At 38.4% G+C, this 15,901-nt stretch overlaps 1 protein-coding gene across 1 annotated transcript in view; it reads right to left on the bottom strand.

Moving 5' to 3' along the window:
- The window catches only part of col7a1l (collagen type VII alpha 1-like), a 420,731-nt gene that overhangs the window by 65,050 nt on the left and 339,780 nt on the right, over positions 1-15,901 (bottom strand). Inside the window, exons 91-93 of the mRNA XM_073066798.1 lie at positions 13,835-13,897; positions 13,109-13,171; positions 3-119 (exon numbers count right to left, since the gene is read on the bottom strand). Coding sequence (XP_072922899.1) covers positions 3-119; positions 13,109-13,171; positions 13,835-13,897 — 243 coding nt within the window. The remainder of the gene's footprint in view (positions 1-2; positions 120-13,108; positions 13,172-13,834; positions 13,898-15,901) is intronic.

Below are 15,901 nucleotides of genomic sequence, written 5' to 3'. Positions count from 1 at the left end.
ACCTTTGCTGCAGGTTCACCTTTCTGACCCTGAGCACCCGCTGGCCCTGGTAGTCCAGGTTTTCCAGGTAAACCCCTGGTCCCTTTGAAACCAGTGAGTCCAGGTACACCCTTAGCACCCTGCATATAAAGAATCAGAAAGTAAAATCAAAACTGACCTATACAGTACAAGAGATAATAGGTTTTATTATATATTCATATAGGTGTGTACTTCAAGAATCACAATTTCCAGAGCTGATAACACAACAAATTTGGGTCTGAGAACTATTGCATTTCACCACAAATGTAAAGGTGGTTAGAAATAGTAAGGCTCATTGCTTTACGCACCATTGATTCTGAATGAACGGAGCGCAGACCTTTTTAAGTGGTTCAAAAATAAATACAGAATTAGAAATTACAGCAATCATTGGATGAAGATTGAAAGGGTGGTGAGAAGTGCTGTGAAGTTGGAACAAACTAAAATGAGCTTGACAGGACAAAAGCACTGAGAGGAATAGAATAGGGAATTGTGGAAAAGGAAAAGAAAGTTTTCAAAAAAAATTGGAATCGATTATTTTTTAAATACCTTTGTCATACAAGAAATGCAGTGAGGTTTTACTTTCATCTCTAGAAAAGAGCCAGCCTGCCTGCCTTTCTTGGCATAATTAGCGATAGTAAATAATAGACCAGTTTTGTTCTGGCCTAATAGGTCACTGTTGAGGGTAATATTGCAGCACTTATTTAGGACTCAAAGCTAGGCAACATCATCTGGCTACCCATATAGTTCTGAGGAGCACAAATATATTTAACTTAAATATCTTAATTAAGGCTGGTACAGCTACTGTGTAGAAAACCTGTTAAAATGCCAAAGTTCATGAATGTGTCGACTTGTTTTAAAAAATTATTTGAAACTTCTAAATTAAACGAGTACTTTTAGGAACTCAAAAATATTACCTGCCAACATTTTGTCTTTCATTTAAGCTCCTGGAATGCCAAATAAATTGACTATGCTGGAAAAAATGTGCTGGAATCATGTTGCTTTAGTAGCCCTAACCATTTTACTCACAAAAATTTGGTGATCCATTATCATTACTATGATTTCAGCGTTCACTTGCTGCTAACTGGAAGAGCAATTTCACAAGTGATTAGTATTAATTGAAGCCTTGCTTGTACCTTTATAAGTAGAGTAACCTTCAGCTACAACCAGTGAAAGCAGTGATTCCAAATTTTCTGAAAGCTTGCCGAAGCTCAGGATTGATCATGAGTGAGAATGGGAATTTTTTTTTGTTAATATGATAGAGAGAAGTCCTCTTAGGCATAAAGGCTCTGAAGTAGTCTACCGGCAGTGGAAGAAAGTCACAATCAAGGTTAATGTATTAAATAAGATGCCAGATAAGATCATGATCTCATAGTTCAAAGTACTGTAAATGTATCATAATCAAAGTAGCATTTTCTTGTAGACATTTGCAGAAAAAAATACAATAGTTTTATGAAAAACTACCGTATACATAAACAGACCAAGCCTAACAAACAACCTATTTGAAAAATAAAACAAACAGTACAAACATAAAATAATACTAAGACCTTGAGTTGTAAAGAAAGTAAGTCTGTATGTCATAGAATCAGTTCAGAGTTATGGTGACTATTCTGGAGCCTGATGGTGGAAGGGTGATAAATGAACCAGCACCTGGTGGTGTGGGATCTGAGGCTTCTGTACCTCCTGCCCAATGGTAGTACTGAGAAGAGGGCATGGGCTGGAATGTGGTGGTCTTTGATGATGGATGCTGCTTTCCTTTGACAGAGCATCGTACAAACAGTGGGGAGGGCTTTGCTTTTGATGGACTTAGCTGTTTTCACCATTTTCTGCACTCTTCCATTCCTGGGCATTGGTGTTTCCAAACCAGTCTGTGATACAACCGGTTAGGACACTCTCCATCGTGCATCTGTAGAGGTTTTTGTTTACAGGTTGAATCTCACAATATTATAAGAAATTAGAAGTGTCGCCTTGCCTTCTTTGTGATGACCTCACACTCATGGTCAAACTTAATGAATATGTCATCATTAAATCAACTGTGCCACTAGATTCACGCTCTGTGCAAGTATACTGGCAGATTAACACTTCCTTTCAGGATTTATACTTAACATTCAAATGCTTGCTACAGATCTCACACGTTTACAACTACTCTGAGCATCACAACAAACTTTCACATTACCTAATGTTTGATTATAGCAGGTATTTCCCCAAACACACTACAAAACACTCAGCAATGCATTTCCTTCTCCACTACTGGATTAAAAAATGCATACTCTGCATGTGAAGCAGCAAATAAAGAGACAAGTCTGCTTGGAGAACTGAATTCTGGTTATTATTAGAGCAGCCATCACAGAGTTCATGGATGGCATGATAACTAATTCTCCTTCTTACATCCCCCTTTCCCCTTCTTTTCACTGTCTGTTCTGATTTATACTCTCCAGGAGGAAGCATGTTAAGCAGAAAACAAGCTGCTGAAGTATCTCAGCAAGTCAGACAGCACATGTGGAGGCACGTGAACAGTTGACATTTCAGTTGAGACCCTGCATTAAAATTAAAAATGTTCTCTCAGAACAGAAAGGGGTGATTGTCAGTATTAAAAGGTGGGGGGGGGGAGGGGGAGGATGAGAGGAGCTGGCTGGTGATTGGTGGATGCAGGGCGAAAAGGGGTACTAATATTCTACATGTGCTTTACATGTGAAGACTGGGCTTGTGATGTCACCTAGCGGGTGTTGGGGCCGGTCGATAAATAATATCGGCGAGCTTGACGTCTGGGCTATATATATATGCATATTCTGCATCGTTATATTTTACTGATTCTCGACAGTGCCTATAAAGTGTATTCATCCACCACCCAGGAAGTTTTCATGATTTATTGTTTTACAACATTGAACCACAGTGGATTTAATTTGGCTTTTTTTTTAAAACACTAATCAACAGAAAAAGACTCTTTCATGTCAAAGTGCAAACAGATCTCTACAAAGTGATCTAAATTAATTATAAATATAAAATACAAAATAATTGATTACGTAAGTATTCACCTCCCCCCCCTTTAATATGACACACCAAATCAACACTGGTGCAGCCAATTGGTTGTAGAAGTCACATAATTAGTTATATGGAGATGTGTTTTTGGAGACCTGTGTGCAGTCAAGGTGTTCCGATTGATTGCAGTAAAAATACACCTGTATCTGTGAGTCAGTATCCTGACACCATGAAAAATAAAGAACATCCAAGCAACTCCATGAAAAGGTTATTGAAAAGCACAAGTCAGGAGATGAATAGAAGAAAACTTCCAAGTCACTGAATATCCCTTGGAGTAGTCATGTCAATCATCAAAAATGGAAAGAATATACTGTAGTACAGCTGTAAATCTCCCTAGAGCAAGCCGTCCTCAAAAACAGAGAGACTGTGCAAGAAGGGAAATAGTGAGGGAGGTCACCAAGAGACCTAGGACAACTCTGGAGGAGGTTGCAAGCTTCAGTGATTGAGATGGGAGAGACTGCTGTTGTCCGGGTGCTTCACCAGTCACAGATTTATGGGAGAGTGGCAAAGAGAAAGCCACTGTTGAAAAAAATCTCACATGAAATCTCGGCTAGCACTTGCCAGAAGGCATGTGGGAGACTCTGAAGACAGCTGGAAAAAGATTCTATGCTGTTGAAACCAAAGTTGTACTTTTTGGCCATCAGACTAAACACCGCACATCGAAAGCACACCGTTCCTACCATGAAGCATAGTGGTGGCTGCAACAGAATCAGGTTTATTATCACTGGCATGTGATGTGAAATTTGTTAACTTAGCAGCAGCAGTTAAATGCAATACATAATCTAGCAAAGAGAAAAAAATAATAATAATAAAATAAAACACAATCATAATAAACAATTACATATGTTGAATAGATTTCTAAAAATTGTGAGGATTGGTACATGTTCCTTCGTCTTTCCCTTCCTGAAGTCCACAATCAGCTCTTCCATTTTACGAACGTTGACTGCCAGGTTGTTGCTGCGGCACCACTCCACTAGTTGGCATATCTCACTCCTGTACGCCTTCTCATCACCACCTGAGATTCTACCAACAATGGTTGTATCATCAGCAAATTCATAAATGGTATTTGAGCTATGCCTAGCCACACAGTCATGTGTATATAGAGAGTAGAGCAGTGGGCTAAGCACACACTCCTGAGGTGCACCAGTGTTGATCGTCAGTGAAGAGGATATGTTATCACCAATCCGCACAGATTATGGTCTTCCGGTTAGGAAACTAAGGATCCAATTGCAGAGGGAGGTACAGAGGCCCAGTTTCTGCAACTTCTCAATCAGGATTGTGGGAATGATGGTATTAAATGCTGAGCTATAGTCAATGAACAGCATCCTGACGTAAGTGTTTGTATTGTCTAGGTGGTCTAAAGCTGTGTGGAGAGCCATTGAGATTGCATCTGCAGTTGACCTATTGTGGCAATAGGCAAATTGCAATGGGTCCAGGTCCTTGCTGAGGCAGGAGTTCAGTCTAGTCATGACCAACCTCTCAAAGCATTTCATCACTGTTGATGTGATTGCTACCAGGCGATCGTCATTAAGGCAGCCCACATTATTTGTCTTAGGCACTGGTATAATTGTTGCCTTTTTTGAAGCAAGTGGGAACTTCTGCCCATAGCAGTGATAGGTTTTCAAATGTCCTTGAATACTCCCGCTAGTTAGTTAGCACCAGGTACTCCGTCAGGACCTTCCGTCTTGTGAGGGTTCACACTCTTTAAAGACAACCTAACATTGGCCTCTGAGACAGAGATCACAGGATCATCAGGTGCAGCAGGGATCTTCACAGCTGTAGTTATGTTCTCACTATCAAAGTGTGCATAGAAGGTGTTGAGTTCATCTGGTAGTGAAGCATCGCTGTCATTCATACTATTGGATTTCGCTTTGTAGGAAGTAATGTCTTGCAAACCCTTCCAGAGTTGCCGTGCATCTGATATCGCCTCCAACCTCATTCAAAATTGTCTCTTCGCCCTTGAAATAGCCCTCCGCAAATAATACCTGGTTTTCTGGTACAGGCCTGGGTGCACTGCGGCAGGCCCTGGAAGGCTTGTGACGGTAGAGGGTAAAATGAATGCAGCAAAATACAGGGAAATCCCAGAGGAAAACCTGATGCAGTCTGCAAGAGAACTGCAACTTGGAAGAAGATTTGTTTTCCAGCAAGACAATGACCCCAAGCATAAAGCCAAAGGTACATAAAAATCAACAAAATCAATGTCTTGGAGTGGCCAACTAAGAGTCTAGACTTCAATCCAAAAAACCAAAAAAGCTCAATTTTACTTTCATCAGACCATAGAGCCTTCTTGTACTTCAATCCAATGAGAATTTGTGTCTGGAGTTGAAAAGGACTGTTTACTCACATTCCCCATGCAATCTGACAGATCTTAAGCAGTTCTGTAAAGAAAAATGGAGAAAATTGCAGTGGTCAGATGTACAAAGCTGATAGAGACCTATCCACACAGAGTCAAGGCTGTAATTGCTGCCAAAGGTGCATCTACTAAATATTGATTTGAAGTGGGTGAACACTTATACAATCAATTATTTTGTGTTCTATATTTGTAATTAATTTAGATCATTTTGTAAAGATCTGTTTTCACTTTGACATGAAAGAATCTTTTTCTGTTGATTAGCGTCAAAAAAGGCAAATTAAATCCTCTGTGATTCAATGTTGTAAAACAATAAAACATGAAAACTATAGGGGGGTGAATACTTTATATAAGCACTGTATATGGGTTTGTTGACTTGTATGTGTGAGAACTGGGCATCAAACCACTGTGTCAAGGGGTGGGGTGTGGGGGGGTGGGATACGTCTTACATATTTGTGATCTGTGTGTGACAGTTGGGAATGTGTCTTTGCACCTTAATCCGATAGTAACACTGTCTCGTTCAGATACTGTACGGTTAAATGACAATTAAACTTGAATTGAATGTACAGATAGAGCAAGCTGGGGTAGGGAAGGGAGGAGATACCATTCCAGATAAAGGTGGGGATGGAAGGCTGGTCATTGCCTCCATAGATGCTGCCTGACTTGTACCATGTCTTTTGCTCTAAGTCCCAACATCTAAAGCCTCTTATGTCTCCATTCTAAGCACCTTCCCCTACTCACTATTATTCATTTTCTACTTGTTTCACATTTGAGAGAAGCTATTGGAGTAGTTCTGGAGAGTGAATGCACAATGTAGATGAGTAGATGATCTGCACAGCCATACAGTACCAGAGATGAAGGAAGTGAGACTTTAGGCTGGTGGGTCAGGTCAAAAACAGACAGCATTTTCCTCTAACTTTTGAGTGCTGCTGGATTTGCAATCTTATCAAGTGTAAAAGTTGGTAAGGATTTGAAGGTCAGAAGTGGAGTCACTTGCTGCTGAATTCCCAGCTTCTATCTGCTGCTGTAGCTATAATAATGATGTGGTCCGTCCAGTCTTTGGACGTTCTTTGTTATTTTCTTCTTTGTCATTGTCAAATTTCTCTGTCATTGGTAACCCCTCGGATGTATAGGAATTCCACAAAGATAATACCATTGGAAGGCTAGGGAGAGCAGGTATGCTGCCTCTTATTGATGATGGTCTTTGCCTTGCACACTCTGTTAGTTATTTGTCGTTTAGTAGCCCTGTGAGAAAAGTCATCCAGGTGTTGCTACTTGCAGGTTTTGACTGCTCATTCTCTAATGAGGTGCAGTTCCATTTAGCTTCTGTTACTGAAAGTGCAATGCAACCATAGTGTTCCCAACTGTCTATTCCCTTATTTCAACAGCTCTGGTGTACAGCTGCTGGCCACAGCTGGGACTGAGTTGTGGAGGATGTAACAGACCTGTAAGCATAGGGACTGGTTGCTCTACTGTGTACTGCAAGATACATTCCATGCAGTCAGGCTGTAGACAGCTTGCTCAGTACCTTGCAGATGACAGCATGGGTCTTGTTATATCAGCGTTCCTTCTCGTAGTTGGGCTTGGGTAGGTGACAGTGAGGAGCCAGGTGTTGAGCGGATATCCCTTTGGCCTGATATGGTGCCTGAAAAAAGAAAGTAGGCAAAATGCACTGTTGGATTATGAAGGAATTATGAAGGATAGGTCTGTAGGAATTAACCATCATTACTTAGTGGTTATTGTGGCATATGAATTGAGTATTGAGCAAGTGATTGCTCTTTGGGTTCATGGATATCTCAACCACTGTTTGGAGCTCCCAACTCAATGTAGGTGCAGACTATGACTTCCCCGTAACTTGCTTTCTCAGGGCAAAAATCTTGTTTCTTTTCTACAGTTATTTTCTCTCCAAGGAAAAAAAAAGTACTTGATTCACCTTGAGTGAGCAACTATAATAACCCTCATGAAGTGGGATGGTGTACATTGGGAGATGTGATTGCACTTCCTTCAAGAAATTGGGAAGAGTGGCACCTATGGAAGTTCAGTGACATTTTTGATAAGTACTGATGAAGCAACTCTGGTCTACTGTAGGGCTGTGACATGGCAGATGAGTACCTCATTGGAGAAGCAGAGTCTTCTCAAGCATTGCTCCTCTGTTAAGTAAATGGTCCTCCTGAGAGGATTTTGTTCCTCATTCACTCTTCTTACATCTTTGAAGTCCTCTAATCCTTCTCTTAGCCATGCTGTAGGTCTATGGGTAAAGTTATCATATCCAATAGAACTAGTGTTGCATCAAGTAAAACTACTTTAGGTCATGATTTCTGAAACACCTGTAGACCAGAAATGAAACTTATGCAAGTGGAATACCTTCAATTCTTCTATTAAAGCTTTGACTTGGAGGGTGCCTTTAATAATGCAGATCACTTTTAATAATGGTGTGACATGGATAGGCTTTTTCCATTGAGAGTAGGGGAGATTCAAACAAGAGGACATGAGTTGAGAGTTAAGGGGCAAAAGTTTAGGGGTAACACGAGGGGGAAACTTCTTTACTCAGAGAGTGGTAGCTGTGTGGAACGAGCTTCCAGTAGAAGTGGTAGGGGCAGGTTCGATATTGTCATTTTAAAAAAAAATTGGATAGGTATATGGACAGGAAAGGAATGGAGGGTTATGGGCTGAGTGCAGGTTGGTGGGACTAGATGAGAGTAAGCGTTCAGCACGGACTAGAAGGGCCGAGATGGCCCTTTTCCATGCTGTAATTGTTATATGGCTATATGTTTCCGTGCTGTAATTGTTATATGGTTATATGTTTCCGTGCTGTAATTGTTACATGGTTCTCTGATATAGGCATTGGGAAGTTAGAGAGGCATATTTGCTGCTGCAACAATCTTGACTACCAGCATTTGCTGAATAGTTTGGTATCGCCTTGATTGCTGCAGTCCATTTTAAGGTACTGGCATCAAATCAGTGTTACACATTGATTGAAATGTAAATCTGCAAACCTTAGAAGTAAATAATATCTGTGGTAGAACATTACGGTAACTATTCTCAGAACATGGAAGTAAATACAAAGTTGTGAAGTAATTGATATTACACAACACTAGGTGTATTTAAGATCTGCTGATTCTGATTTGGTCATCAAGAATTTAGTCGAGCAAGTGGTTTCTTTTGTGTATCAATGGCAGAAAGGTAGAACAAGCAAAAATAGACAATTTAAGAGATTGTATGAGTGTTTAAAGCAGCGAGGAAAGGATTTCCCCAAATCAGGAAGTTTGCTTGAAATGAATCAATGTTATGAAGAAATTGTTAAATATTTTTCCAAAGTTGTGCAAATGTAGAGACGTTGGTGACATGTTATAATTAAAAAGTGTTAAACTGAAGGGAATAAACTTGCCAGCTGAAGCATAACAGCGCAAGACTTTAGACCTAGAATGTAGGTCAGCAATAGATGATAGAGACTGAGAGGGTCGTCATTAGTTCAGCCAGGAGAAGAGGAAGGTGGTCATGGAATCGGACTCACTGTTGGCATTCTCACAAAAAAATAGTAAGGGAGTTATCAGACAATAGTTTAAAATAAATTTATCAGTAGGTCAATGTTATATTATACCACAGAGGAAATAGCTTTTTAAAAAGAAATTTGAATTTTAAGTTGTTAGTGAATATGATAAATTCTATCTCTGATGTAAATTTATTTGCTCCTATCCACCTACTTTCGGGAACACCTGGGTAGAATAAAGGAATGTCTGTTAGGAAGGCTTGGGTTCCATTTAGGGTTTCCAGGTACTCAGGTGATCAATGTCTGTTTAAAATAATGCTGGAAAAAACCACCAGGTTTGTCCCATACATCCAAACCATTTCATCGCAAAATAAGAAAATTTCTTCTAGCAACAATTTCCTTCAGCAATTTGTTTAGTGTATTGATACCATTATTTGAACAATCAGGCAAATTCAATGAAGTCTGATGTACAGTTTGTGCCTATAATGACTTTAAAATCATATTTAAGGATTTGCTCAGATTCTAAATGTCCCATTTAATGATGCTATTGTCTCCACATGGATGTATGCTGAGACAATAAATATGAAATGTTAACTAATGAAAATGTTAATTTATGTACATATATAACATCATTTATCTTTATCTTTTATTACTTTTGTCAGGTTAACATTTTCTTCTCAGGTTTAAACCGTATTGCTGTAATGATTGTCTCATGCTCCCTAACAGAAAATACTGTGCACATTGGAATGCTGACATGTAAGAAATTAAGGTGTTCAGGACTAAATATGTAGCACCGTTCAAAGTATGTTACGTTTCTTAATGTACATTAACTATATATGGTAGAAATAATACAGTATTTACAACTATAGATGCTAGGAAACAGGGCAAAGACTGGTGTGATGCACTTTCAAGAATATATAAAAAAATAAGAAATTTGTATGATCCTTATGCTGGATGGATGTGACAAATTGAAAATGCTGTGTGTAATGATGTAAAATGAGACACTGCATTGAAGGCAGGTTAAGGTTTTTGGAAAAGAGGAGATAAAGAATTTGAGTGCATCAGTTGCGACATTGAATCACAACTTGGGAATGAAGCAAAATGAAAAGAGCCCATTTGGTCCAACTCATCCACCAATGCGCACACTTCACTGTTAATCCCATCTACTACTACCTGGTCCGTTACCTTCTAGTCCTAAGCAATTCAAGTGCTCATCTAGAAACTTATCAAATGATGTGAGTGACCCGGTTTCAACCACTCTTTCAAGCAGTGCTTCAAGGTACTCACCACTCTCTGGGTGAAGAAGATTCCCTCAAATTCAGTCTAAACTTCTTACTCCTTACTCTAAATCTCAGTCAACTAGTTTTAATTACCTCTGATATGGGGAATGTTTCCTACAGTCTTCCTTAACTTCACTCCTCATAATTTTACTTACTTCAGTCATATCCTCTCTTAACCTCCTCCACTCCAGGGAGATCCCTACCTTCTCTAGTCCCCACCTCATAACTGAACTGTTCCATCCCAAGCAACATCCTGCTGAATCTCTCCAGAGTGATCCAATCTTTCCTATTCGTAGGTGACCAGAATGGAATGCACTGATCAGACCAGGGTTGGCCAGATAAAGTGCTTTGATCGATTCACTCTCGGTAAAGTTCCTTGTGGTTTCTGCAATCTTAATATTTGATTAGACAAATAAAAATGATGTTTACCAGTTACAGTGGAAAGGCATTTCTAATTTTTTAGCATACAAAATAAAAAGGAAATCTGTTAATGCAGAAATAACAGTGGAACAACAAGATTAACTTCTAAGATGCTTCAAAGTGTTCCACCAAACTGTTCACCTATCATCCCTTTTGGATGCTGATGCAGCTTTTTAAAATACATTCAAAAGATGTGAGTTTCACTGGCAAGGTTAACAATTATTGCCCAACTTGACCATTCTCGTAAAAGTGTAGTAAACCACTTCTTTAACCATGACTGGATATACTTAAACAATCCCAGAATTTCATCAAAGTATTGACATGAGAACTCTGATACATTCCCAAACCAGGATGATGCAGGACAGGAAGAGGAGCTTACAGGTTTTGGTGATCACAAATATCCTGGCTTCCAGGTTGTAGAGCTTGAGAGTTCCGGACATAACATCAACAAAGCTCCAGAAACTACTGCAAGTTATCTTACATGTAGTGAAACGACTTTCAGAGCCAGGAGGCGAGTCAGTTGTTAAAAATACCCATGCCATTATTTTCCCTTGTAGGCATAGTATTTATAGTATGTATTTAGTCCAGTTTTTAGCTCAGAGGTATCATTTTGAATATTAAACAGGGGATTCAAGAATTAATCCAAACCTTAACGTTGTTTTGGTCTAGTCACATGAAGGCACAGATTGTCTGAGGAACAGCAATGAAAACTAGACAATGTGCAACAGAAGCAAACATTCCCACTTTTGAATTTGAGGAAGGTTTATCTGGATGAAGAATGAAGATTGTTGTGCTTGGAATACTGCTCTGAGGAATATTTGCTGAGATGATATGCCCTCAATAATTGAATAATTACTGTTCAAGGTAGGAGAATTTTTCCCTTGATTCTCTTTGACTTCAATTTTATCAATGCTTCTTGATGCATATTTGGTTAAATGTTATTTTGACATCAAAGGTAACAATTCTCATATAACCACTGGGATTCATTCATCTGTGCATACTAAGATTATGGCTATAATGAGGCTGGAGCAAAGTGGTCTGGCAGGACCCACACTGAGCATTTGTAGGCAACTAATTAGTACTGTTTGATAGAACCATCAATGACACAGTTCGTCACATTAAGAGTAGTTAGACTGGGGATTGGATTTCACCCACTTTTTGAGGTCAAGGTTCTGTCAGAGCAATATTGGTAATGATTTATTATTGTTGCATGTCCTGAGATACAGTGAAAAGCTACCATCTAGATGGATCATACCATACATAAGTACATCAAGTTAGTGGAAGGAAAAGCAGAAAGAAAAGTACAATGTTGCATTTGCAGAGAAAGTTCAAGGGATTGAGAGATCAAGATCTTTAGCATTTTCATGAATTTGTTAATAGCAGTATAGAAGACATCCTCGAGTCTTGCAGTAGGAGCTAACATAACAGCACTGGAACATGCAGGTGTGGTAACTATGCTAGAAAGTTGTATATATTATGCTCTTCAGTTAGAGTTACTTCTCATTAGATACTTGTGCCTTGAAATTAATCAGTTTGACTCTTTCCCGCTCTCTATGATAGGCACAATATATTGCAAATTTATTTAAGTCTCTTGTTTTTCTTTCTGTAGTTGGTAAAAATGTTTGTGTGGTTACATATTTCAGTCCTTTCCATTTATCTCTGTTATTGGGTTAATTCACTGTCTTTTGTCTTCTTGCTAGTATTTGACACATTGCCTTACCTCTGTTTATTTCCATGGCTGGGACATGAAGTTACTTGGATCAGTATTTTCTCTGTATTTCTGCCTCATAATTATATTGTATAGTTTGCTCGAACCAGCTGCTCTCTGATGCCAGTTGCTTTAATTTGAATGTCAATCCATATTTCAATATTTCTAGGATCTTAAGTTGTATTTCTTACGTTATTGCCAGAATCCTCAATGTCTTTTGCTCGCTGTCTTATGCGTTTGTGATGATGCCCGTGTTTTAGAATGCTATAATTAAAAGTCATTAGCCAAAGACAGAAACAGGCTTTCATTGTAATTACAGTGTGAATATGCAGAAACTGGCACTGGGCCATACACTACCTGATTTGAATAAATTGCCAGCTTCTGTTCATAGCCCATTGGTAGGCCTCCTCCCCATCTCTTTATAAAAATAAGTACTAGCTGTTTTTATTTTGCTATTTGCTGCCTTCAAATACTCGTAAAATGTCCTATTCCACGGAGGGAAAATTTAGTTAATTTGGAACAGAAATGATTTTATACTGGAAATACATCGGTCATTTATTTTGTATTCAGGGCTGCTGAAAATTACTGAAGTGCTTTTTGGAACATTGAATTTTCTCTTTAAGAGATTACTGCCACCTAATTTCCTTCATGGTATTTTCACTAATTAATGTATGTGTGTGCTTATGAAATACTTTTTCAGTTGCTCAGGTGGAATTTTTATCTACTGACAATATAACTTACCCACTGTGTGGCGTGATGCTCATTTAATTTACTATAGGAGATAATAACATGTTAGATAAACTAACCTTTTGTCCTTTTTCTCCTGAAACTCCTTTGGGCCCTGGAAGACCTGGAAATCCTTGAGACCCCTAAATTATACAGAAGGACTTATTGGCATATAGAACATTTTTCTATCTGAAACATTTCATTAAATACAGCAGTGCATTCTGCTTAACATATGTTCTGCTTAAGCCTATGGGAGCCCTTACCTTAAACCTACACTTGTTTTTCACCAGACTTTTCAAAAGAATCCCTGGTAGTGACTTTTATTCTGATCTATTCTAAATCTTTTGGTGATAATTTACCTCATAACGGTGGTGTTTTGATTCAAAGAGATTAAACTATTAATATTTCAATGTAGTAGTGCATGGAATTTCCAACACAGAAACAAATCATTCAGCCCAAATTATTTATAATGTTGTTTATGCTCCCAAATATGGCTCCTCCTACCTTACTTACTTTTGCCCATCTCACCCAGCACATCATCTCATTTCTTTCATCATCTCAAATATTTTATTCAACTTCCCTTGAATGCTTCTTTTCTATTGGTTTAGGCCACATTTTGCAGTATTGCATTCTATATTCTCATTGCTCACTAACAAGAATCTGAGGGTTATCTCTCAATTTAAGTATATTTTGGCTTTCTGCTACACTTAGAAATATTACTAATCTATTTGAAGTTCTTCTCTGCGTACATAATGGGGTTCTGGCATTAGAAGCAGGCATTGTGACAAAGCAAGATAGATACCAACCTTCTGTCCCGTTAGACCGTCTAACCCCAACTTCCCTGGTAACCCAGGATCACCCTTTTCACCCTTTAAGAAAGAAAATAAATAATAGATGCAAGTCAAGTTTTGGGTGTTGCATCTGTCCAGATGTTTCCTCATCTGTTGAATTACGAGAGAAAAACAATGTTCTTATGCTTTTAATTTACTGGGTTGTTGCCTCTTTTAGCTCTAGCCAATGCATTTTAGTTCAAATCAAGGTTCTTTAGAAACTTTTAAAAGCTTTTAGTTTCTTGGCATTTTTGATTTTCTGTCTCACTTTCGGTTAGATCTGTCAGCCTTCTACACTGCTCTGATGAAATTCAATGTAAAATTGAGGAACACTACCTTCTGACTAGAAGCATACAGTCATTTAGGCACAAAAATTTCAGCAATAACAAGTCATTCTTATGTTTTCTGTTTTTAATTTCAGATTTCCAGCATCCATTTTATTTGCTTTTGTAATTTCAGATGATCCTGCTTCTTTCACTTACATCTCGATTAGACGGACCTTCTGATTGTTTATGTATCTTAGTCACCACCAATGTCTTATTAACACCTTCTTTCACTTCAGATTTTCATCTATTTTGTCATTTAATGATCACTGCAGTCCACCCCAAAGAAGACCTTCTTACACTTCTTTTCTCAGCGCTTAAAAAAGTTAGTTAGCTCCAACTTCTCTCAGATTTGAAAATAGATCATTGACTCAAAATATTACATCTTTTTCTGTCTCCACAGAAAATATCTGATGTGCTGCATATTTGTAGCATTTTCCATGAAAATTGCAAGTTCATTCTTTACAACGCTACACTTTTTAGCAGTTTAACCTGTTCAGCAAACAAGGTTCTTACCTTTTCTTGTCCTCTGACAATCCTGATAATTTCCTCTTTTTATGGTTCATCTCTAATGGAATGCTTTCAAGTATTTCCCCTTCTGCTTTCCTTAAACCAGTGAATAATCAACATGAACAAACCTCCTCTGATCCCACCCCTAGCTCTCTCTTTTCCCCCTAGTCTGCCCTCACCATAGCCTTTTTACCATATGCTTTTCTGCCATGATATTACTGAAGGGTGTGGCATCAGCTGATACAACCCAGATGCACATTTTCATCAACCTCATCTACCTTTGACTCATTGCTGAAAATAAGGTCATGACTAAATCAAAAGCACCTTCAGCTAAATAATTAATTAGTTCCAGCTGCCTAGAAGTTCAATAATGCGTCGCTAATAATAATAAGCAGGTTACTATCGATGCAATGCTCCTCAGACAGGATGAAGAGATCAATACTCCCCAATGCCATTCGGCTTTACAATTCAACCGCCAGGAGTAAGATATGTTAAAGTGCCGGGGTTGATTGTATTTAATGTATTTAAGTAAACTACTTAAGAACTTTTTAAAAGCTATTATTAATGCTTTTTGAAAGAGTGATTTAGATGCATATCATATTTTTACTGAGTTAAGTATTGTATGTAATTAGTTTTGCTACAACAAGTGTATGGGACATTGGAAAAAATGTTGAATTTCCCCATGGGGATGAATAAAGTATCTATCTATCTGTGTTTATCCTACAACATCAACCCCATCCAAGTCACTCAGAAAGAATCTCCCCTACCCATCTTCTGAATATTTAATTACAGTCTGCCCCATACTTTTGATACTTCCAGAGCTAATTTATTCAAGACACCCCTAAACAATGGATCTATTTCTTCAGTGCCAGCGGAAGTTATGTAAGAAACACTTGATGGTGAAGTAAGATCGGGACCATTAGGGTCCGTTAGACAGCATCGTCATGCTAGTAGAATAACAGGTGCTCTTTAACGTACTATGCATTACTCACATCATGAAGTATTATTCTTTGCTTTGCTCTCTGACAATAAATCTCATGATTTCTTCACTCACCATTAACTCCCACACTGGCTCACAAATAAATTAGGTGCAAACAGTGAGGGGCTAGTGAGAAGCATTCTACATCAAGCCTAATCCAAAGCCATTTAAGAACTGAATCTTGACATTTATAATCTTGAATTGTGAGTTAGGAGAATGAATCAGAAATAT

This window comes from Hemitrygon akajei, chromosome 14 (genome assembly GCF_048418815.1).
Source record: "Hemitrygon akajei chromosome 14, sHemAka1.3, whole genome shotgun sequence".
In the NCBI taxonomy this organism is placed as follows: Eukaryota; Metazoa; Chordata; class Chondrichthyes; order Myliobatiformes; family Dasyatidae; genus Hemitrygon; species Hemitrygon akajei.
The sequence above is the reverse complement of the archived record's forward strand: the minus strand, read 5'-3'. Positions and strand labels throughout refer to the sequence as shown.